This window comes from Canis lupus, chromosome 3 (assembly GCF_003254725.2).
Source record: "Canis lupus dingo isolate Sandy chromosome 3, ASM325472v2, whole genome shotgun sequence".
NCBI classification, from domain to species: Eukaryota; Metazoa; Chordata; class Mammalia; order Carnivora; family Canidae; genus Canis; species Canis lupus.
Window position 1 is genome coordinate 13,580,248 of NC_064245.1, and position 24,799 is coordinate 13,605,046.

The window sequence follows — 24,799 nt, forward strand, 5'->3', positions numbered from 1 at the left end:
TGCCTTTGTGTCTGTGGTGCCTGCAGAAACTCTCTCAAAGTACTTGCTGACCACACCTTCACACAGATTCAGTGTGGGCTACAAAAGGACAAGCCTCCCAAAATACGAGCACAAACAGGAACTGATGGCATTTTGCTCTGTCCTTCACCACACTGCAGTCACTTTGGAAAGCAGCTGGAACTATGAGTGAAATCTGAAGCAGCCACAAATACCATAAATTGCATTCTTAGCAGTGAGTTATGCTGTCTACATTCAACAAGCATTTATGAATACTCACTGTGTACCATGCTCCACGATAGACACTGTGTAGACAAAGGTAAATAGGACTTTGAAATGCCAGCTCTTGTTCCTAACTGACATCATCTATTTGTCAATAAAATCTGCCTTGATGGCTTTGCCTTTTTGCTTCCCACCAAAACTGAAACTTGTGAAATTGAGTCGCCTGTGTTACAGAAATTTTCACTTTAATAGCACTCACTTATTTAAGCTTGGATAATAATATTTCCCATTCTATAGTACCTTGTGTTTCCTATAGTTAAACCACGCCTAAATTTGAACCATGAGCATTACTTCAGTATCTTTTGACCTCTTACTGTGTCAAGATGATATTTTAGGCACATAAAATGAGTTTATAAGAGCTTTATTCAAAAGAAAAGTCAAATTTAAATAAACAGGAAAAACAACTTAGAATATGGCCAAGCCCTAGATCTTATTTCAAACAATATTTTGAAATTTTCATTTTAACATTTAATGCCTTTGGAATTGGAATGCATCTCATTATGGATGGCATCTTAGTATTGTCATAGTTGGTTAGCATTTTATATTACGCAGTGGTACATAAAATCAGTCTTACATTGCTGGCATCGTAGATTCAATGAATTACAGCACTGCAATGGAAATATTTAGAGAGTCTGTGTGTCCTGTGATAAGATTTTATCTAATAAAATTTTTTCAAGTTTTCTTTCCTGACCCCACCCTTGACTAGCTTGCTCAGTTAGCTCCATATGTTAGATTATCTGGGAGAATTTACAGAGAAGGTATACTTTAATAACTATTCTTGAATTGTGATCTAACTGAAAAGAACAAAAGTATGAAATTATAATGTTCTCAGATTTGTTTTTAAGCTAAAAACCTCCCCTATTAAAGTAACTTGTTTTGAAAACAAGTTTGTTTTTTTGGGGAGGGGGTGGTGTTTGTTTTTTGAAAACAAGTTTAGAAGAGTTTTACTGAGCTAAAGACTTCATAAATCCAGAGACATGCCTTGAGGCTAATGAATTTGCCCTTATCAGGCTAAGAATTTTCAAATTTCTCTAACTCCTCTTATAATTTATACTATATTTAGCATACATGTATAGTAATCTATTCAATTATTTTTCAATGATTACAGATAAAATGAAATATTTACTACATGCTAAGAACTCTGTACTAAGCACTTTACATATATCATTCTCATTTAATCCTCACAGGAATGCTGTGAAGCAGATACTCCCATTTTGCTGATGTGTATACACACCATGGCTCTGAAGTTAGTTTTTGAAGCTCACACAATTAGTGGGTAAAGGAGCCTACAATCCACTGTAGCCTCTGATTCCAGAGCTTGTTGTCATCACTACAGTGATCCCCACCTGCCTATAACAAATGTTCAATAAGCATTTTACTTATTCTCACATTCATGTAGACATCTATTGAATACCTCTCCAACTAGCAAGAGGAAGAGCAACAGTTAGGAAGGTCTCAGAGAAGTAGTTTGAACTGGGCTTTGAAGGATTACCAAGAGTTGGCTAGGTGAAAATTCTTTTCAATCCCATACTGCAGCATGAGCAAAGTGGCAAAAATGGTTTGTCAAACGTTCCCACCTTCTTAAGGAGTTTGAATTTCACTTTGGAGATCAATACTTATTTGTAAAATTTTCCTGGGAGTCTCTGATGAAGTCTGAAGAGCACAACTTTAAAATATGATAGCTAGGTTTGCTTTAATTAGGAATATTATAAGAATATGCAAATGTATAGGTGTATGTACATTCTGTTCTCTGAAGGAGGTTTGCAAAGCACATTGAGAAACAATTCATGATAAGGAAAAACATTTCACATTGTGACCCTTTACACAATACCTATACACATTCACCCAGCTTAAAACAGGAGTTTCATAGCACAGTATTGTTTCTTTATCAGTGTAGTCTGATATATTCTATTTCATTTTAAAGAATCCTGGTCATTATCCGCTAAATTAATGTTGTGACCTTCCAGTGGGTCACAGTCTGTGGTTTAAAAAAGCACTGCAGGAAATTATCTATTTAAAAAATTTTAACCAGGGAGTCGTGGTCAAGTTTGCATTTTAATATGCTTATCCAGTAGCTCCCCTAACTTAGTTACTCCTTTTATATGGAAAAGAGGGAAAGAAAGGAGTCAAGGTGGCTCCATATTTAGGATGAATATTTGGTTGGGCAGTTTATTAAATCTGAAATAGATGAAAAACATTGAGGCAGGAGGCAAGGGGTGTGTTTAATTTGGGACATGCTGTACATGAGATGTTTAGGTGATACGCTGTACCTTGTTCTGTCAAGATGGAGCTGTCTGGAAGGCAGTGGCATCTGGGAGTTTGGAACAAAAGGATTTTTGAGAAACAACTCCAAAGGACATTTTATAGGATTTAATTATACATGGAAGTTCAGTAGTAAGAAGACAAAAAGGTTTATTTACAGATGGAATTGTGGTATTAAGCTATATTTAAGGAGTTTTTTTCAACTGTTAAAAATACTGATTGACTTATGAGTGTTGGTACTTTTAATTATTAACCGGGAATTTAAAGCTCCTTTTGCCAAATTTTGTTCACACCAATTTAGAGTGGTAGCAAATAGAGGATAAACTCTGCATATTGATTCAGTGGAAAAGTATACAACAGTGAAAACTCAAGTGGGCAGAAGATAGCATATGGCATTGCACCATTTTAATTAATTTTTATTAACCAACAAAATATGTTGTATGTATGCACACGTGATAAAATTATTGAAAACAAAAGAAACAATTGTGAAAAAAGTCAGAGTAGTTGTTACGTTTGGTAGAGAAAGGCAGGCAGGCATAAGGGATTGGAATGGAGCACATGGTTAGATTATTGCTAATGTTCTATTTCTGAGTTGGGCAGTGAGTTCATAGGTATTCATTATATTGTCAAGTTTCATAACTCCAGCTGCATTTTGTAGAAGTGTATCACATAAAGTTTGTTCTCATTAACTTTAAATATAATCTGTCATCTTATCTCCATGGATTAAAAGAGAAAAGCCAGACATATTTCAGTAGCTGTCAAAAAAGGCATTTGATAAAAATTCAATATTAAATCTGTTTAAAAACTTAAGGGCATAAGTAAATAGGGAACAGAAAGAATTCTTCCATAGCATGATAAAAAAAAAAAATCTTTATGAAACTAATAGCCAGTTACATACTTAGTGATAAGACAATACAAATACCTTTATTAATGTTAGCAATAAACACACATGCCCACTATCATCTCTCTAGTTTAACATTGTTCTGAGAATGCTCAGTAATGGAAAAGAAAATGAAATAAAAGCTATGGGTAATAGATAAGTTTGCCCATATCTGCAGATAATCCAAGTAAACCAAGTGCAAAATTTAAGGATTTCTTAAGGTAGTCACTTCAGAAATAACTTTCAAAATCTAGCTTAATATTCAGCGGTTGGAGCAGAAAGACATTTCTTTCAAAATCAAAGAAAGAACAGGATTATTTTTTTAAAGACTTACTAGAGAGTGGGAGCGGTCCAGGGGGAGGGGAAAGGAAGAGAGAATCTCTCTTTTTTAAAATTGACTGGTCCCCCTAAACACTAGCAGTTAGAATTTCAGTGTAAAAATGATCTCATTTATGATAGCAACCAAAAATTACCAAAATGAAATACCAAAAATTAAGTGTAGGTCATGCTCTTCTAGACCTGTCTAAAGAGCTTTATATTACTTTCCTGATGGGTATAAGAGAAAATATAAGTGGTAAATGGCAAGACTGTCCATTTAGGTAAGAAGCTTTTTAAATTGTCGTTTCATCTCCTTAATTAATCAATAGGAAATAAGACATCATATATACCATTATACTAATTTAAAAAAAATACAGAAAACACAAATGTAAACCTACAAAGTAAATATGAAATGCTCTACACCAAAATGTCGTTGCTAGTAATCTATATGAGATTTTTTTTTACATATGTATTTGTCTGTTTCCTAATTGCTCTATATACATAAATGTTTTGAGATGCTAAGTTTAAATATGTCAGGAATCTAGGAGAAAAACTAAATACTAAAGGTTTAAAAAATTATGTTGACAATGAACATAGAGAAGGCACGTCTTAAGAAGTTATCTAGAGCTGGACACCAGCTAAATATCTTGCTAGTCAACTACTTGATAGAGCTGCTTTGTCATCTATCAATGGAAAAAGAAAGTTTCCTCCCTGTCTGTGATCTTTCTCCCCATTAGAAGGAAGGTAACAAGCAGAGTCACTGCTGTTAACAAGGGTATGAGAGGAAAGGCCACTTTTTTGAGTTAACAGTTGACATTTTGGAGCAGTGGTACCGTGATGTGCCCTAGGAATGGGTCTCGTCTCGAAAGGACAAATGGGAATGAAAAGAAGTAGTCAGCTGAATTTAAAAAGATAAAATTCTTAGGGACTTAAGAGGTAATATAACTCAAAATGCAGAAGACGACTAAAGAAGGATAATTAAGTTGGGCCCGCAGTATTAGAGGGTTGGTACTTAAATTAGCCTTAGCAAAAGGGCAGTCTTTTACAATACTTAAACAGCTTAGTATTTAATAATCATTTAGTAAGTTATATTGGGGATATCTTATTTTAGACTGAGAATATAGGGCACAGTTATATTTATGAATGTAGTAACACTACTAATCGATACTAAGAAATTCTTTGACTCATGTGAATGCTCTTTAGTTTTCTCTTAATCTAATTGTGTTAGTAATTCATTGAAATCAGTATTCACAGATTAGGAAAGAACACTTGATGGTGTTCCATTCCCACTGAAGGGTAAGATGATGCTGACTTATATATCCACAGCTACTTAGAGGTTTTGTATTTGGCTATAAAGAAAAACTTTGTTCTAGGAATGCTTGGTATTTTGTTTTTGTTTTTTTAAGTAGGATAGTGTTTCTGTTCCTTCAGAGAAAACTTGAAGCATAAGATAATCATGATTCCACGATTAACTTTGGATAGTCTTATGTTTCACAATTTCTGATCCTGTAAAAAACAAAGAACCTCTAATTTTTAAAAAATAAGTTGATTCTTTAAAAAAAAAAAAAAAAAATAAGTTGATTGAGTCATGAAAGGCAAATGTGAAAGTGATTACTTAAAATCTAATTACTTTGTAAAGCAGTCTTTATTGCTTTTTGATTGAAAAACTAATGAATATACATTTTAGCATTGTATGTAAAGTACATACAAAGATGAATACATGTCTTAATAATAATGAAAACCAGCTAGTGTAGGATTTCTTCTAGTCTTTTTTTCATATTCACACATAGGTTGTAGTCACTGTGTATTTACTGTTTTTTTATATCCTGCTTTTTCCATTTAACATATGAGCATTTTCCTATGTCATTAAATAGTAAAAGCTATTTCTAAATAACTACCTAACATTTCATTTTATATATAAACATTTATTTTAGCTATATTCCTATTACTTATATAGTTTTTATGTAACAGTAATGGTAAATTCTGTGTGTAAATTTTTACTTTCGTTTCTAATGATTTCTTCAGGCTAGATACCTAGATGTGGAATTACTAGGTCAGAAGCATGAATGTTTAGATTTTTTGATGACTGTGGGCTAATGCACTCATGTACCCCCCAGTCCCAGAAAGCCGCTGCTCTTTCCACAGCTGTTTGAAAGTGCCTGTCACTAGGTGTTTTCCCTGGCCAATACACATTTTCTTAATTTCAAAAATAATCATTTGATAATGTTTAAAAACTGTTGTACATTGTGACTTGCTTGATAATATCTGGCACAGGTAAAACGCAATATTGTTGAAGTACTATCCAATGTTTACTGTCTCCACTGATACTGCTAGGAGTGGTTTTGAGTTTTTCATTTAATTTCATTTATTTTTCCCAATATAGTGTGGAGAGGTTTTTATTTTAGTAATTCAGGGACTTTCTTTGAAATAACTGTTCTACCTTTTAAAATAATTACTCTATTTTTTTTATATTTTTTACTATTTCTTTACAATTGCTGATAGTTGTAATAATTTAGTGCTTTTGAGTTTCCACTTTCCTCTTTAGATGCCTTTCTTCCTTAAAAGAATATTGCAAACTTTCATGAAATCTACTTGTATGAATTATCTTTTTTATGGGGCAGTGCAGTGAATTATTGGCAAGGGGATAAAATGTTTTGCTACTTCATATAATTTTAGTGTTCTAAAGGAACCTGTGGTGTGTGGTTCTGCCTCTTAGAATCACATAACTCTCTAGAAGATAATTAAACAACAGTTTTGGTTATAAACTATCCAAATATAATAATTGTCCATATGTAAATCTTTGCCCTTTTTTGCCAACATACATTCTCTTATTTTAAGGCAGAGGTTTGATGGCTTTTCCAATAGCTTAAGTATAGTGTCCTTAACAATGAATCTTTTTAGCCCTGTATTTTTTAGAATTATAAATCAATTTTCTGAGACTTTATAGGTCCTCTTACTTACATTAGACCTGTTGAGTTTCTTAGAACTGCAGTTTCTAATTTATTAGCTCTTGATGCACTGTTATATCAATAGCTTTAAACATGTTAAATAATTTTACTTCCTTTATTATAGTCCTTAAGAAAACTAGCACATGAATTTGACTTATGAAAACTGAATAGAAATAAATTTTATGAAGTGGACCCCATCTCAGGAATGTATTTTCAGGGTAGATATTTGGAAAGAGGTCTATAAAAATTAAAATACTATATAGGCTTTATTCATTTTTAGGGCTACCTATAGCTTTGACACTAAAAATCACAAACTTTAAAATATGTTTTCATTTATGAAGATTGTAAACTTTCAAGCCGCAAAGTTGTGGTGTTCGAGAACTCTTAATTCTGTTTTCTTTGTTTCTTTGTTGTGCTGTAGCTACTATCTAGGGCTCTCAAGGTGGCATATTTTTTTATGGATAAGGCATTTGGGAACAGTGTTTGCTCCCCTTCTTGAGTAGCGGCAGGCATCTGTAATTTTTCAGCTTGCATGGACACTTGTGGACCATTTGTTCTTGTACCTAATTTCTCTGTACTTTGAGTTTGAAACATTTAGAAATACTGCTAGTCTTTTTAGTTGTTTCCCCAGATAGTTTGACTTCTTTTTAAGCTAACACTGAAATTTGACCTTGAAAGTTTCTAGTTCCTTACTTTTTATAAATACTGAGGATTCAGATTAAGTATTGTCAGCTTTTTTTTTTTTCAGTATTGTCAGCTTTTGATGTTCCATGAGACACTTATTATCCGTCCTGTGCCAGTTGAAAATTACTTCAAAAACCAAATACATCATTATGTATGTGTTTGGAGGAAGCTAAAATCAGTGGAGCTCTCCAATGGTGTCTTTTATATCACTAGGGCAAACATTTGGGGGCACACACTACAGGCTGGACATTGTGCCAGGCACCTTTAGAAGAGTGATTTCTTTAAATTTCACAACAGTCCTATTAGATAAATAATATCATTGCCCTCATTTTGCTGATGAGGAACCTAGGGGTTAATCTGGTTAAGTTATTTGCCCAAGGTAACACAGAGGTAGAATGCAGAGCCAAGTTGGAAACTGGGCACCATGCTCCAGAACTCGTTATGTAGCACACTAGAGCTGGTCTGTTTGCACTGCTCCCTTTTTCCTCTGTGTGTAAGAGTTCTCACTTTTCTCAAACAATTGAGGAAGACCTGGCGTAGAACTGGAAGTACAGAGGGATCCAATAATAAAACATTTTAAAAAGCAAAGAGAACAAAGCAGCAGAACACCATTTTTTATCTTTAGTATCCTTCTAATATTTGGCACTAATTTCCATTTAAAAATGGCATGTAAGAGTTTATATTCTGTACACTCTTCTGTAACTGTCATTTTTAAGAAGTGACTAAAATTTAATAAATAAAATTATAGCCCCCAACTGTACTACATCTTGTAGCTGTTTCTCTTTCCTTAGCATAGAGCCTTGGTTTTGTATCTTGGGTCCCCAGAGCCTAGAATTCTGTGATGTCACCACAGTGACTGTCTCAGCAGTCCCAGCCCCTCATCATCCCTTTCTTCAACCAGAACAATACTGACTCTATTTGTAATACGTGGTGGGTTTTCCCATAATATTTATTCTGAAAAAGATTTGGCTTTAAAAAAAAAGTATGATTATTGTTGGTGAAAAACAGAGAATTAAGAGTTGAACATACTTCCAAATCTATATGAAAATATTCCTCAAGCTTTAATATTATTTATGTTATTGAATTTATTTTATTTTTTTTTAATTTTATTTATTTATTCATGACAGACACAGAGAAAGAGAGGCAGAGACACAGGCAGAGGGAGAAGCAGGCTCCATGCAGGGAGCCTGATGTGGGACTCGATCCTGGGTCTCCAGGATCACGCCCTGGGCTGAAGGCAGGCGCTAAACCACTGAGCCACCGGGGCTGCCCCTATGTTACTGAATTTAATGAGCTTTCATGGTAACATTGATTGGTTTGGAAGAAAACCATGTGTTTTGTGAAATCTAGGACTTTGGCCACTTTTAGCAGTTTATGTTGATCTTGAGGATTCACATCTGCTAAGTAACAGTCTCCTCTAGATTTACACAGCTATTACTGATAGCCATCCATGATTCTGTTCTCACTCATATTTTGGCCACAGTTCTTCCTGGCATTTGCAAAAAGTGCTTTCCTCAAGGCTTCAGGAGAGCAAAAAGGAGAGAAGATTGGGAATGAATTTGGAAATTGACATATTTAAGATCTTTTTTTCTTGTAGAATTCAAGTTTGGGCTTTGTTTCTGAGAAAAAGAAAATTTTTTAAAAGAAAATTCTGCTTTCTACTTGATCAAGAGAATTACTAAACTTAGAATTATTTAGTGTGGTCTCTCGGTAAATTCTTTAAATGCAAAATGGTCTAGAGGCCACTAATATGTTCAAGTGGAATTTGGTGAGAACAAAGTATTCTGTGAGTATTTTAATAAAGATGAAGATACTTTTTAAAAAGAAAAATGTATAATGTAAATGTAAGTTCCACAAATCCGGGCAGCCACTTGGCCTGGGTTTCAGGGCTAAACATAGCACAAGAGAGGTCAGAAATTTTCTCATCCTGACGTTTGTACCACACAGCATGCAGCTGTGTGGGACTTTTTTTTTTTTTTTCCTCCTTTCATTCTGATATTTATTTTTGCCTGCTCTGGGGAGCCCAGGTTTTCCATAGACTCTTAAGTGATCTATTTCACTATTTCAGATACAGCTCTAATTTTTTAGTATTCCTAGTGTAAAGCTTCATCTAAATGAATGTAATCTTGTTCCATGTTTCTTCAGAAGAATCCAACAAATATTTATTAGGTATAAATTGTGTTCCAGATACATATGAAAGTAAGACCATGGTCCTTTCCCCCAACTAACCTGGTAGGGAAGAAGACACATAAACAATGACTTTAGCATGCAGCATAGTAAAGGCAGCATTTAAAGGTAAGCCCAAAAGGTTATGGAGACCCAGAAAAGGAGCATTTTTTTTTTTTTATGGTAATCATTTCTGATAAATTACTCAGGACAAAGTTCCTTTCTCAAGTGTAAACACGCTTTCTGATAGAAGTCTCTTGTTAGGCCAGGAATTTTGTTTTCTTTTTTTTTTTAAAGATTTCATTCATTCATTCATGACAGACACACAGAGAGAGAGAGAGAGAGAGAGAGAGAGAGAGGCAGAGACACAGGCAGGGAGAGAAGCAGCCTCCATGCAGGGAGCCTAACGTGGGACTCAGTCCTGGATCTCCAGGATCACAGCCCAGGCCGAAGGCAGCACTAAGCTGCTGGGCCACCGGGCTCCCCAAAAAGGAGCTTTAAACTGGAGAAGGAAAGGCTCCCTAAGAGAATGGCTCCTGAGATGAGTATTTAAAATAAAGAGTAAGTTAGCACAAGCCAAGGCAAGAAGTGGGGACATAAAACATAAGGTGGAGAGTGAGGGCCAGGTCTGTTGGGAAGGAACCTCATATGTCCTATTAAGGAGCTTAGACTAAGAGGTAGAAAAGTGGTAGTAGAGAGTCATGAAGAAATAAATGAAACTTGGAAATGACATGGTCAGATTGGCATTTTATGAAACTAGTTTTGGCAGCCAAATGGTTAAAGAAGGAGCTCCAGAACAGACAAAAGTAGAGGCTTAAAGACAAGTTGTCCAAGCAAAAGATGATATTGAGTCAAAGCAGAGGAGGGAGAGGAAAACATACATTTGAGAGACCATTTAGGAAATGAAAGCAGTAGGACTTGTGATTATCTGGATTTGGGGGGCATGAGGTGGTATGAGAAAAAAAAGAGTCAGAGGGTGACTCACTCCCCAGGATGCCAGCAACCTCAGTAACCAGTTAAATGGTGGTTTATTAACTGGGAGATAAACATAGTTGGGGGGTGGGCAGATTTAGGGATAAGATGAGAATTCTTTTCTATATTAGCATTGATTCTATGGAATATATTTAAATTTTAGAAGGGACTACTTAATAAAAGGAAAATGAAAAGCAGCTTTATGGTCAGAGTTATGGAACTCAATGGGAGATTTTAGGTTTTGCTGCCAAAGAAAGACTTATGGATTAGCCCAGCCATGAAGTTTGAAAAACTTCTGAGATTCTCTATGTGGTTGTCTAACTTTTCTTCTAAAAGCTTCTTTGGCATTTTCTCAATTTTGTAGTAATCTTTTTTTAAGATTGTATTTATTAGAGCGAGCACAAGCAGGGTGAGGGGCAGAGGAAGAAGCAGGCTTCCCATTGAGCAGAGAGCTCGGTGTGGGGCTCCATCCCAGGACCCTGACATCATGACCTGAGCCACCCAGGTGCCCCTGTAGTCATTTATAAATCCATGTTTTGTATTCTGTTATGCTTCATAGTCTGTATACAGTATCTCTCTAGTACCTGCTGTTTGCATCTTTCCCCTGCCAATAACTGTCATCCCCCCCTTTATTCTTGGAAATACCCAGCTACCAACCAACTATACCCAGCCACCTGGTCTCTTCTAAATTTTTAACCATGAAGCTACAAAATGAGTCATTACAAAACTCACTGTGAAGCCTCTTTTTTAGCTGGTGAAACCAGCAGTGGTCAGCTGTATTTTAGTGCACTTAGCTAGTATGTATTGTGTTATATGAAGGTACTCACATCATATCCCAAATACCATATACTGTGTGTATAAATATATGAGTATATGTGTACATACATATATATAGGCATATGTGGACACACATATACACAGACACATGCACACATACTCATTTTTTTAAATTTTATTTATGTATTCATGAGAGACAGAGAGGCAGAGACATAGGCAGAGGGAGAAGCAGACTCCCTGCAGGGAACCCAATGTGGGACTCAATCCGGGGACTCCAGGATCACACCCTGAGCCAAAGGTAGACACCAACCGCTGAGCCACCCAGGTGTCCCACACACTCATATTCTAAAACAATCCCATTCTACCAGGGAAAAACACCTTGGTATCATCCTTGATTTCTCTCTTTCATTCTTCACACTTAGTATATCTAGGAATCCTGCTGCACCTACCTGCAAAATATATCCTAAATCCCTCCACATCTTCCTATTTCTTGATCTTGTTCCTGGATTTCTAGACATAGGTGCTATAAAGGCAGAGATCTTTGTAGCTTTTGTTCATTATTGTGTCACAGAAACATAAACACAGTAGCCACTCAATATGTTGTTGCTTACTTATAACCAATCAAAATTAGTTTTGAAATGTTACTCTCAATGGTGTTTTCCCCAAGATGGCCATAAATTTAAAAGAACACTTTAGAGATGAGAATGCAATTCTCAAGAAAGATTTTTCTAATAAGACTATATATCCCACAGAAGTAACAGAGCCAAGGGAGCTAAATATTGGCCTACCCTACCACTTCATCGACTACTTTTTAAGGAATTCTAATACTGGATCTAAAGCAGCTAAGTGAAGAAAAATAAAGAAAGCTATTCTGCTTTACTTTTTTCTGTAATAACATTTTGATAGAGGAAGGATGCAGGAAATAAATAGATTTATTTTGTCCTGAATTATTCATATTAATTGCTACATGGCCTGAATTTTTTTGGATAACTGCCAGTATTTCTCTTTGTGCTAGATAAAGTTAGCATTTTGCAGTACTCTCTTCAGTACAGTATCTATCATGTGGAAATTTCAGATGTTATCTTGTATGCGTGAGATCCTTTCCAACCCTTGCTATTCCTTGTCAGTAGGAATATTTAGCTGTTACTGATTTCCCTAATACTTAACTTTTTCTATTGCTAGTAAAAGATACCCTTCCCTCCTACACCCCCATATCATCCACCCCGGTATTGGTTTTCACATCTGGGCAGCTCTGACAGGCTTTTTTTCCTTCCCTAACCCCCATAATGGTAGGCCAACAGTCATAACTGCCGCTCTGATTTGAAAAATAGGACTTGTGGCTTTCAGGTTAAGGTTTCTATTTTCTGTTCTGATTCTAGATTATTCATTTTGCCCCTCAACTCTGGAACAGTACATGCAAATACATTTCTCTAGCTAAACTGAGTTTTCTAGATTTTTAGGAAATCACAGAATCATGAGTCTGGAAAGGGTTTGAAAACAGAGAGAGGGCAGCCTGGGTGGCTCAGCCATTTAGTGCTGCCTTCAGCCCAGGGCCTGATCCTGTCGGGCTCCATGCATGGAGCCTGCTTCTCTCTCTGTCTCTCTCTCTCTCTCTCTCTCGTGAATAGAATAAAATAAAATAAAATCTTTAAAAAAAATGAAAACAACAGAGAATTTTAATGTTTAAATGTTTGTAGCAATTTTTTTATCCAAGCTAAGACATATAGTTTATATATAGGAAAATAACACATGTATTAGTAATAATAATATTAAGAGATCAGCTATTCCACTAAGATACTAGAGGAAATGGAGTAGGTAGGTTCCGAGGTTTTAGAAAATGGGAAACTATTATTCAGTATGAAAGGACCTACAGCAAAGAAAGTCATTTACTTAACCTAGCATTTCCCAAATTTATTTCAGGATAGAACCTTTTCCATGTAAGGAAACTTTTCAGCACACTTTGGAAATATTGGTGAAAAGAAAGCAGATACTTTGGTTCTAGTCCTGGCTTAGCATTAATTAACATTAATTAATGTTAAAAATTAACATTTTTATTCATTCAACAAACATGTATGGAGTGACTGTTTTGTGGCACACTCTTATTTGGGATACTGGTGATACATTCAGGTAACAAACCAGACAGACCTCTGTCCTTCCAAGGATTGTATTCTGGTCAGGAGAGAAAGACATAAACATCATCTTTAAGTAGTATAGTTACTAAGTGTTTTAGACAAACATGGAGCAGGGTCAGGAGTACAGGGGTTGCAATTTTAAATAGTCATAATCTTGAGCAATCATTGAGTGTCTCTGTTTTTCTAATCTATAAAATGAAGAAATTCAAAGGCCCTGCCAGAACTATGGGTTTGCTTTAATCACCAAGGGTTGTCATATCCAACTGTGTTACTGCTGGGTCATGAGCATCTTCCTGAGCATTTATAATCACCAAGGGTGGATATTAAAATTCAAAGAAAAGTCTGTAAGTTCAAATCATTTGTTAATGCCCACAAAAAAACAATGCATTCATTTTAAATAAATGCAAAAAAAAAAATCATGATGGTCCTCTTTTTAATCTAGCATGTAACTCAATCCAGTATTGAGTAGATAGTACATAAGGGTAAGAAACCTCTGCTGTAAAGATACCAGTGGCCTCTAAGCAGATGTTAGCATGTCTATGAAAATATGCATCAGTGTACACATTGTGCTACTGCCCTTCATCTTTATGTAAATAAGAGGTCTGTGACTCGCTGTTAAAATGACCTAGACAGTATTCCATTTCTATATGCCTGAGCTTGTATCTCAGAATAATTAGAAGTTTTGACTTAAACATCTTGGTATACAGTGTTTATGTAATTATAAATGTCTGAAAGTTTTCCTGAAACTTTCTTTGTAGCTTTTTATCAGAGACAGACTGGAGTTTGGAAGGAGGGCTACGGAGTATGGTCCCAAGCCTTTGTTTTTCAGCCCCCTCATTTTTGGAATAAAAATTATTTATTTTTCCAATTGCCCAGAACATGGTGGTATATTTTTATATTGTCTTGAATAAGAAACTGTTTGGAATCATGGTCTTTGATATTTTTAAGTAATATTTCATTAGGCATTTAGCTCAAAATTTCAATTAGACCATGTGTCCCAAAAATATAATGGTATTCCACTGACCTGCAGGAAAAGCTTAAAATACTATAAATAAACTTGAGAAATTCCTATCAAACAAAGGGTTGCTCTTCCAAGATTGTTTCTAAATCAGACCCCAGTTATTTCTTTTCCTGTAACAGTAGCCCAGTCCCCCAAAGCTGACCCTAGGGCTTCCAGTAATAGTCATTTCATATTGATCCCCCTCTCTTTCATATTCCATAATTTTAAAAGCCAGTTGATAAGAAAATACTTTGTAACCATCCTGGAAGAAAGAACTGACTACTGACTACTGCTTTACTACCTAGACAAGCTGTGGAGTAGGCTCCTATACAGAGAGAGGAGTGATGAGTATCCCCAAGTTCCCCCGAAAGTCTAGTCTCTGAAATGGCCTAGATTTGACAAGGTATCGAATCCTACTTTAGCTGTGGCCTTCAGCAGTCCCACAGGCTCTGGTCCACTCAGAGATCCCCATAATTTAGTTCTGAAGTTCCCACTCATCCACCCTCATCTGCTCTGTCATACACAACCTGCTTTTTTTATTAAGTCTCTTGCATTAGTGCCCATGGGGACCAAACTGTTATGCAGACTTACCAGCTATGAACATAAGAGCACCTTCCTATATCTTTTTCATTTTTAAGTATATAGTTATTGGTAGAAATAAAATTTGTATCTAATTTACACCACCTTCCGGAAATTAGGCTTTTGAGATTTTAAAGATGTGAAAGTTGCTTGGCAACATCTTGCTCTCAGATCTTTTACAGGAAAAGCCTGAGATTAAGTCAGGCTATACCATCTGCATTGCTGCTGCTCTGAAAACCACTGAGGAAAGGTGACATAGAAATTCAGAACTCTGTTTCATTGTCATTCCTTAACCTCCATCCCCACCCCGGTTCCATAGCTGGAAAAAATACTATGGTATACATCAAAATTCACCTCTGGGTCCCAAAATGAATGTGATTTGCTTTGAGGCCTGTCTCTGCCCCAATCTGCATAATACTCACCTAGACACACACCATAGAATAGTGGAACAGTGGTTAGAAGAAATTGTTGAGAATCCTGCTGTCATTCTCTGTCATGCTCCCTTTCTTCCAAAGACCTGAGGACAAAGCTTGCTTGTCACTGGTAGTTAGCAGCCTGAGACCCTTATCTACCTGTGAGGTATGTATATATAAGAATTAAGGGGGAATGGTGAGGACTACAAACACTCCAGATTAGTGTTACTTTGTTTTGTTTTTCTTTTAGGTTGAAACCTATACCAAATAAATTAAGTAAGTAGGGTAATGGACAAAAAAAAGAAGAAAGAAAGAAAGAAAGAAAGAAAGAAAGAAAGAAAGAAAGAAAGAAAGAAAGAAAGAAAACTATACCAGTCTTTTCTCATTGTTATTGCTGGTGAGGGTTTTGGAACTCATTAGGAAAACTGAATTCTCAGAGACCATAACTACAAAGGTTCATTTTCTTTTTTTTTTTTTTTTTAATTTTTTAAATTTATTTATGATAGTCACAGAGAGAGAGAGAGAGAGGCAGAGACACAGGCAGAGGGAGAAGCAGGCTCCATGCACCGGGAGCCCGACGTGGGATTCGATCCCGGGTCTCCAGGATCGCGCCCTGGGCCAAAGGCAGGCGCCAAACCGCTGCGCCACCCAGGGATCCCAGGTTCATTTTCTTTATACTGAACCAGTCCTTTCTCATTTTGAGAGTTCTTAGTAAATTATTATCTCTTTCTAAGCACTGTTTTTTAATTGATATATGAAATAGGCATTCCAAAAGAAGTACTTTTGCTTATTTGCTGACTTTATGATCTTTAGAAGTTGAAGAAATTAATTTTCCGTAGGTACTTAAATCTTCATTCCCTCTCTGACTAAATATAATTTAAATATGGCTCAGGTGCACTTATATGTCTTTTATTATTGTCTGATCACAAGTTTTAAAAAAGGTATAGTGTTGCAAATAAGTTGGTTCCTTCCATTTGATATGAATTGGGAACTTTTTATCCTAAGATATTAATTTTCCTTCTACTTCATTAATATTCAATAGTCACTAAAGTCAGAATTCTCTGACTTCTTTCCTAAGGGATCTACCTTTGTTTTTAATCTATGGTTTCTAAATGTTGGCCCTACTGACATTTTAGACTAGATAATTCTTTGTTGTGGAGGCTATCCTGTGCACTATAAGGTGCCAGTAGTACCCACCCAGACCATATGTCCCCAGCGGGGCAAAACTGCAAAACTGAGAGCAGCTGTTCTGATCCATGTGTAACACATACTTCCAAAAGCTTCAGTGGGGATCCAAACGCTTTTAACTTTTTAAATCTGATTCTTCTGTATTCAGTTTCTGATATTTTTTAAATGACTGCAGTGTTTTGGGTTTTTTCGATTCAAGACACTTTTAAAGAAAGTATGAAAACCCTCCATGCCCACCATCAGGGCAGACCCTATTATTTTAAGGAGCACCCACAATAATTAATTCACACAAGATATTTTTGTTATTGAACTTTCCATATTTACACAAGATACTCTGGTTGTGTGTTTAAAAAATTTTTTAATGTATAGGAAGATAATTTTTACCTTAAAATGTATAAGCATTACTTCAGAAGAATCACAGTTTAGAGGATGAGAAGAAAGGAAAAGTCTACATTTAATTATTATAAAGGTTTGATAACAGCTTTCTTGAAATGTTCTGTTTCATATACGTCTAAGCTTAAGGACTCCTGTAATTAAGGTAAAAGTTTTTAGTGAAAGGATACTGAACATTTATAGAATTTTACTAAAAAGTCTAGTCACTCTTGAAAAGTAAAGATAGAAAAAAACTGTATAATTCCACTTTTTAAAAATGTAATTTAGAAACTCCTCAAAGGGCCGGTCTTCCATACTTTGCTGGGTGAAGTGCTTCTGCATCTCCAGGCCTGGGCTGCACAGGAGTTAAGACCTTAGACCTCCAGTGAAACCAGAGCCTAGCCTGGAGAGGAGCCTGCAACTACTGTGGAAATCTCCCCACCCAGGTTAGGCACATCTATGTGAGGCTTAAGGGGGGAGGAAAGTGGAAGTTAAGTGTGTGAGAGCTGGAGAAAGGATTCCATTCAAGTGTTCACACCTTCTTTACCTGTCCACCTTCTCTCCTGGGCCTTTAAGGAGGCTTGACCTACAATACACATTCCTTCTCTATCAGCAGAACCTTGCTGTTCTTCAAAATATAGTAGCAGACAGATGTCAGGGAGTGCTGTTACACACTAGCATGAAGGTGGACTTTCTGTTCCCTTATGTCTCACACAGCTCCCATTCTCCCATACCTCTATAGGATTAAGAAGTAATACATCCCATTCTGCTTCACCAGTGTATGTGTGCCAACTAGGCATTCAGTTTGCACACCCTCAAACTCATAAGACAGCCTGATGAGAAAAGTAAATTAAGACCTGCTCACAAAGTTCCACCATTTTAGAGCTAGGGGAAAATTTGAGAAATAAATAAAAGTAACTTTAGGGACCAAAAAAAGGTATAATTTATAGAGTAGATGATAAATGTAGAAGCTTATTACTCTAGCAGTTGGGGGATCCCTGGGTGGTGCAGCGGTTTGGTGCCTGCCTTTGGCTTAGGGCGTGATCCTGGAGACCCAGGATCGAGTCCCACGTCAGGCTCCCGGTGCATGGAGCCTGCTTCTCCCTCTGCCTGTGTCTCTGCGTGTGTGTGTGTGTGTGTGTGTGTATGTGTATGTGTATGACTATCATGAATAAATGAGTAAAATCTTTTAAAAAAAAAAACTACTCTAGCAGTTGGAACTAATTTAAAATAAGGAGTCAAAGATAATTTAAATTCATGGATGACAGAGGTTGTATGGAGTATATTATGTAATATTCATTACCTACGGTAAAATCTTTATGTTAGTATTCTAAATCTCCTCTGAAGAGATGTTTTTTATTTATTTCTACCCCTTGTTCATTCATTCCTTCAAACATTTATTGCATGTCTGCTATGCACTAGACACTGCAAATTATCTCCCTTCTTAGTTTACATTTTGGTTTTGGTTTTGGTTTTGGTTGGGGTGGAGAAGGCAGGTGGGCAGTGGTGGTTGGAATTGGTAACTTCAAACAAACTCTTTTCCTTAGGTCAAAGGTTAGGTGTCTTTTAGAATGAGCAAGTAAGAGTTGCTTGTAGGGTGTCCTGCGTGGCCCAGTTATACATGCTAATGCTTAGTAGTGCATTCATGAATGTCTGTCTGTCGCAGCCAGTTAGTTCTGAGTCTTAATCTTACCATAATGGAAAGGGCAGCTTTTGGGGGTGGGGGGGGGATGAGAACTGGAGAATATCCCCCTCCTCGTCTCCTAAATTACTAAGACTCTGTGTCTGTGTATTGGGGGGCTGGAAAACAGGAAATCATATTTTATATTCTTGCCAATGAATCCTTTTTATAAAATTATCACCTTACACCAAGGTAGCCCCTATAAATCCAAAAGAAAGGTTTTAGGAGCTGGAAAGGGTGGAGCCATTTAAAGACAGAAGTTTTCAGTTCATTTATTCACAGATGTTTACTGAGGTCCTACTATGTACCAGGAAAATATGCCTAATACAGGGGCTCAGTGATCTAGAGCAACCCCGTCCTTTCACTTTGGGGGCTACCCATCTAATAGAGAAACAACCTTGAGTAAGAGCATAAAAAACATTTGCCTTTTCCACAGTGTTGCATGGGGCTCAGCTTTGGAATACCCCACAGAATCATCTTTCCAGGCTGCTGACCCTATTCTGTAAACATGAGGGTAAGAGAATCTTAAGGCAGAGAAAAATACCCCTCTGTGTTTTGGTGTGAATGTTAACTATGGCATTCACCTTATGCTGCTAGTAATTCTTGAAAAATACTACTCAAAGAAGCAAGAATTAAAATGAAATGTGCATATAATAAGAGGGTAAAGATTGGGACATAGACTCTGTTCAGAGATCATTTAAATATCTAGAAGCTATTCATCAGGAGGAGCATGCTAGCCAGAGACAGAACCTTGCAGCTCAAAAGAGAAAGAGCTTTTTTAGCAAATTGATGAATAACTCTTCCCTGTGAACTGTAATCATTTGCTAGTTTGAAATGCGGGTTTCTCTTATTGATCTGAAGTGATTACTGACACTTAAGGGTAGAAAATGGAAATAAGAGTGATGTGGTGATTTTTAGGTGTACTTGCTTGATTCCTTCAATGATTTGGTAATTTAAATGTTCAAGAGGGCCTGCATATTAAAAATGAAGGTCACTTGAAAAACAGTTAAGTCAGTTATCAGATCATTGTTTGTCAGATTTATATTTTGAGATGTTTCTCTTTTTCCCCTCACTTTAGCTTGTCAAAATTCCTAAGAATGATCCCCCCAATGAAGTGCATACTTTTAACTTCTATTTGTCAAATGTGGGTAAAGACAACCCTCAGGGCAGCTTTGACTGCATCCAGCAAACATTCTCCAGGTAAGTGCCTTTCAAGATATGCTGAAGGGAGAGTAATTTTTTGAGAGTTTTTTTTTAATTAAACTATAAAATATATAATAGTCATTCCATAAATGTTTATTGAATTGAATTATAGAGTTCTTTTATTTAGAAATAATTGAGCACCTACTATGTGCTGGTAGTTATATTTGTCACTGTGGGATACAATCATAAAAATTGTAAGGTTCTTGCCTTCAGAAATTTTTAAGGTATAGATTTTCTTTTATCTATACAACAGTTTTTTCAAATAAAAAACAAGCTTAAGAATTTTTTAAGTTTTTATTCACTGTATTTATGTAAGAGTACCTTAGTATATATACTCAGGGTTCATACTCAAGAGTAAAGGAGTAAAAAAAATATGTACCTTGTATATGCCTTTCATCCCTGTGCAAGCCTTGTTTTAAGATAGATTTTCAGAAATGGCTCATGCTGCAACATAATGGAAACTAGAAATTAACCTCAGTATAGCAGTCACTTCTAATTTAAAAAGAAAAAGAAGGAGGGAGGAAGACAAGAATATACACCCACATCCCAGGGTACCATGGAACCCTTATCTACTTAGGTCCTCCGTAAACAATAAGCTACTTGTTTGACTCATCTTTGCTGTGGTTGTTTCTGATTAAAGAATGGGTGCCTTGAGTAGGGGGAATTTGTTCTGCCAGTGGTTAAAGACAAGGCCTTAGAACCCCCAACATCCCGAGAACATTGAAATTGGCCCAAAGTGCCCCAGGCTATCCATCCCTATCTCTCATCTGTGCAGTACTTGAAACTGTGCACGCTTGCTGTGTGTGTGGGAGAAAGGAAAGGAAATCTATGTTGCAAGGGAGCTTGGGAGGCAGAGGTACAAAATAAGATACTTCACTAAAAGAGTTCTAAATTTCTGCTCCCATTTAGGGTAACTAAATAAGTTTCTGTTCTATCTTATATGCCATTTTCCCTGAGTAAATGTTAATTTTGCTTTTTAAAAGTTGCCCACCACCAAATAAAGTTTTTGGTATAAATTGTGTATGTTATAGATTATATAGGCTTCTCTATACTATCTACTGTGATAGCTATTGGCCATATGTGGCTATTTACATTTCAATCAATAAAAATGAAATAAAATTTAAGATTTAGTTATTCACTCAAATTTACCACGTATTATGGACTCAGTAGCCACGTGGCTAATGGCTATCATAATGGACAGCACAGATACAGAACATTTTCACAATTACAGAAATTACTGTGGGACAGCATCGCAAAAGATTACAGAATCATCAAGTATAAGGGTCCTTGGTGATTGTGTAGTTCAACCCCTTCATTTCACAGATGATTTATTCATAGTTACACAGCTGGTTAGTTGGTGACAAGGCTGAATAAGAACTGAGTCCAGTTCTGACCGGTGTTCTTTACACACCACAGGACACACCGATTTCAAATTGTTGTGGTGCTATTACTTATAATGCTTGTCTTTAGAGAATTACTTTATTATAGTGAGAACACTTTGACCTCAAATTCAATTATGTCCCATTAGAAATTTTATTGAGGAACAATCCCCTCTTTAAAACAAGTGATAGGGCAGCCTGGGTGGCTCAGCAGTTTAGCGCCGCCTTCAGCCCAGGATGTGATCCTGGAGTCCCAGGATCGAGTCCCACGTCAGGCTCCTTGCAGGAAGCCTGCTTCTCCCTCTGCCTGTGTCCCTGCCTCTCTCTCTCTCTCTCTCTCTCTCTGTGTCTTCCATGATAAATAAATAAAATCTTAAAAAAACAAAACAAGTAATAGCATCATAGGTAATATGGTTTCTTCCTTAGATCATAAACACCCTGTGTGTTTATTTCTACCTTGCTTGTTTGGAGAAAGATTTAAAGTCACTTACAAAATGCTACATGATGCAGCAGGAAAAATGAAACCGTTATTGTGAGAAAATTGGGGTAAAGACAGTAGTATGATCCAAGTGTGTTTTATAAAAGTATGATCCAACTATGAAAGTGTGATTTAAGATGCTTTATAAAATGGTTTTATAGAAGTATAAATTGAAATTTGCCACTGTGAAAATAAAAGCCCTGAAACTTTGAGTTCTCAACCTGGCAAGCAAATTTTTTTTATGATTTTGTGTTCCACCTTTTCTGTTCAATTGAATTTTTATTTTCCCCATGGATCTTGTCTCTGCTATAGTTCAACTTCTCCTTGAACCTCACTTTTATCATATCTAAAATGGAGGAAATCCCAAAGTTAAAATTACCTTTCAAAAATTCTTTAAATCTGTCCATTCACAGCCTTGTATATGCCTATTATAGGAAACTGAGCCAGGCTAGATAAAGACTCTAGGAATGCTTACATGCATATGTCAAAGAAATTAAACTTCTAAGGTAACTCTGTTGAAAGGGGATGAGTGGACAGTCCTAGAGAGTATCTTCTTGCCTACAGGGTTTAGCTCTATTTTGTTTAATAGATCTGTTTCTTGACTTTGAATGGTATAAGCTGTAACTTCATCACGATTGGCAATAAGTTGAGCTTGTTCTCTCTATTTAAATTACTCAATAAATAAATTAATAATTTCCGGGGAGGAGATGGTGAAGTTCAAACTTCCTGCCACCAGAACTTCATACCGTAATCTTTTTCTTCCCACTTCTCCTCCTCCATCCCGCTTCCTCTGAGGGTTAGACCTTCCTCCTTCGCTTCCCTGATTTTTCAGCATTCATACATGCTCAAGTGTGTTGCATAAAAAAATGAAAAGAAAAGCAAAAGCAACTTCCATTGCACTTACTCTGAAATCTGGCTTCATGCTTCATTCAACTGAAACATGCTCCCCCAACAGGGCCTTGACCTCCTTGCCACTGAATCCACTGGATGCTTAGTGGGTCCTTATACTCCTGGACTTGTTGCCAGCATTTTACACTGTTGACCACTCTGATTCTTGAAGCATTCTATTCCAGTGGCTTCCATGACACGTTACTCTTTGAATTTCCCCTTACCTCTTTGGCTATACCTTTTCAGCCTCCTTGGTCTTCTTTTCATCTTCCTCTTGCTTATTTTAAATATTAGTGTTCTTCACAGTTGGTTCCCTCCTTAGACCTCTCTTCATTTCCTCAAAGTCACCATGTCCAACACCGCATTCATTTTCTCTCTTCCAGCCCTACCTCAGTGCCTCAATAAATGGTAGCGCCACACACCTAGTAGACTGGGTATGATCTTTTAACTTGTTTCCATCTCTACCTGCAGCTAATCACTTCCAAACCCTGTCAGTTTTTTCTGTTCACTATGTCTGGAATCCGCTTACTCTTCTGCATTCATATTGCCCCACACCAGTTCAAGCTCTCCTTGCCAGTAATCCATCAGTAGCCTCCTAAGTGGTCTCCTGCTTTCCCTTTTGTGCCCTCTATCTCCCAATCTGTTCTTCATCCAAACTGATCCAGATATTTCATCCAGGATGAGATATTTTCTCTCCCCTGTTTTCAGCCTCTGTTTTTCTTGGGACTAAGTCCAAAATCCTCCATAGCCCTATGTGATCTTCTTCTCATGCCCTTCAGCCTCATCTCTAATTGTCCTTTTCACCTTTCTTTGGCCAAACTGAAAACTTCCTCCTTGCTTCTCCTAGGGCAGCACAGGTTAGTTCTCCTCCCAGAAAATGTCTTTCCCTCCCCACCCCACACCCCCACAGCCCCTGTAGACATCTCTCTAGATCAGCTTCGGCATCACTCCCTCTAGGAAGCCTTTGCCTTGTCCATGATCCAAGTGAAGTACCTTCCTGGGGGTTCCCTGCCCCCCTGCCATTTGCCACACTGTGTCATAATTTCCAGTATGTTCATCCTTGTCACGCACTAGACAGCTCCTTGAAATGACCACATCTGTCTTAGTCCTGGTCTCAGTCTGACCCTCACATATTGCCTGGCCTAATAAATATCTTTTGAGATTTATTCCCTGCCTAATGAATATCTTTGAGATTATTGAACTGTTTTTTTAAATAGCATTTATACAGTTATTAGAAATTTATAAAAATTTTATCCTATTTCTTAGCATCATAACAAAGCTAGTTTGGAAATAGAGTATCAGAGCTATAGTGACATTTTCATTACTTCCATATTCCAGTCTGTTTTAAGGCCTAGTAATTTCTTTTTAAAATACCAGTGTAGGGACACCTGGGTGGTTCAGTCAGTTGTCTACCTTTGGCTCAGTTCATGATCCCAGGGTCCTGAAATTGAGTCCTGCTTTGGGACCCCTGCTCAGCAAAGGAGTCTCCTTCTCCCCTCCTCATCTCTCCCTGCCGCTGCTCATGCTCTGTCTTTTGCTCACTCTCTCTCAAATAAATAAAATCTTTAAAATAAATATATAAATTTTAAAAAGATAACATGATCCCTTAATATTAGCGTAATACTTTGAAATAGAGCCATCTTCTGGGCTTCATAATTTTTTTAAATAAGAGTTTTTCAAAAAATATTTATAAAAATCTCTTGACCAGTACTTTCTTTAATATTACACACACACACAAACAGGTCATCTTATGTAGAGATTTAACAAAATGGTAAATAGAGTCTACGAATGTTTAAGATATTTGGGCTAATAATAAATCGTAAATGTTTGGCAATATTTTGCCTGAAAATAAATTATCTTATTAAAGATAGCATTACAGTGGGTCTGTTTCATCTAGTCAGTTCTAAAGCATGCATATTATGGTTCCTCTAAAAGTAAACTTTAAACATTTTTCATATCAGTGGTAGATAATTTTTTATAAAATGAAAGATCTACAGTGCTCATTGAGTCTGTGGTCCTCAATACAAATACTAATTTTATCCAAAATTTTACAGATTGGGCTTCTAAGAGTTTTACCTATTAAAAGTGTAGGGGGAAGGAAGTGGTTATAGAATGGAAAGGAATTTAAATATTTTACATTTCAGCATTTTGAATTATTAATATTAGTTACTTCCAAATTGCAAAGCTATTATTAGGGCTA

At 36.5% G+C, this 24,799-nt stretch overlaps 1 protein-coding gene across 3 annotated transcripts in view; it reads left to right on the forward strand.

Moving 5' to 3' along the window:
* The window catches only part of ELL2 (elongation factor for RNA polymerase II 2), a 72,843-nt gene that overhangs the window by 22,629 nt on the left and 25,415 nt on the right, over window positions 1-24,799 (forward strand). For 2 of the 3 annotated variants that reach the window (XM_025436925.3, XM_049108197.1), the window contains one exon: window positions 19,730-19,851. In XM_025436925.3, coding sequence (XP_025292710.1) covers window positions 19,730-19,851 — 122 coding nt within the window. Of the gene's footprint in view, window positions 1-19,144; window positions 19,166-19,729; window positions 19,852-24,799 lie in introns of those variants that run through there. The other variant, XM_025436926.3, reaches the window with a different exon arrangement.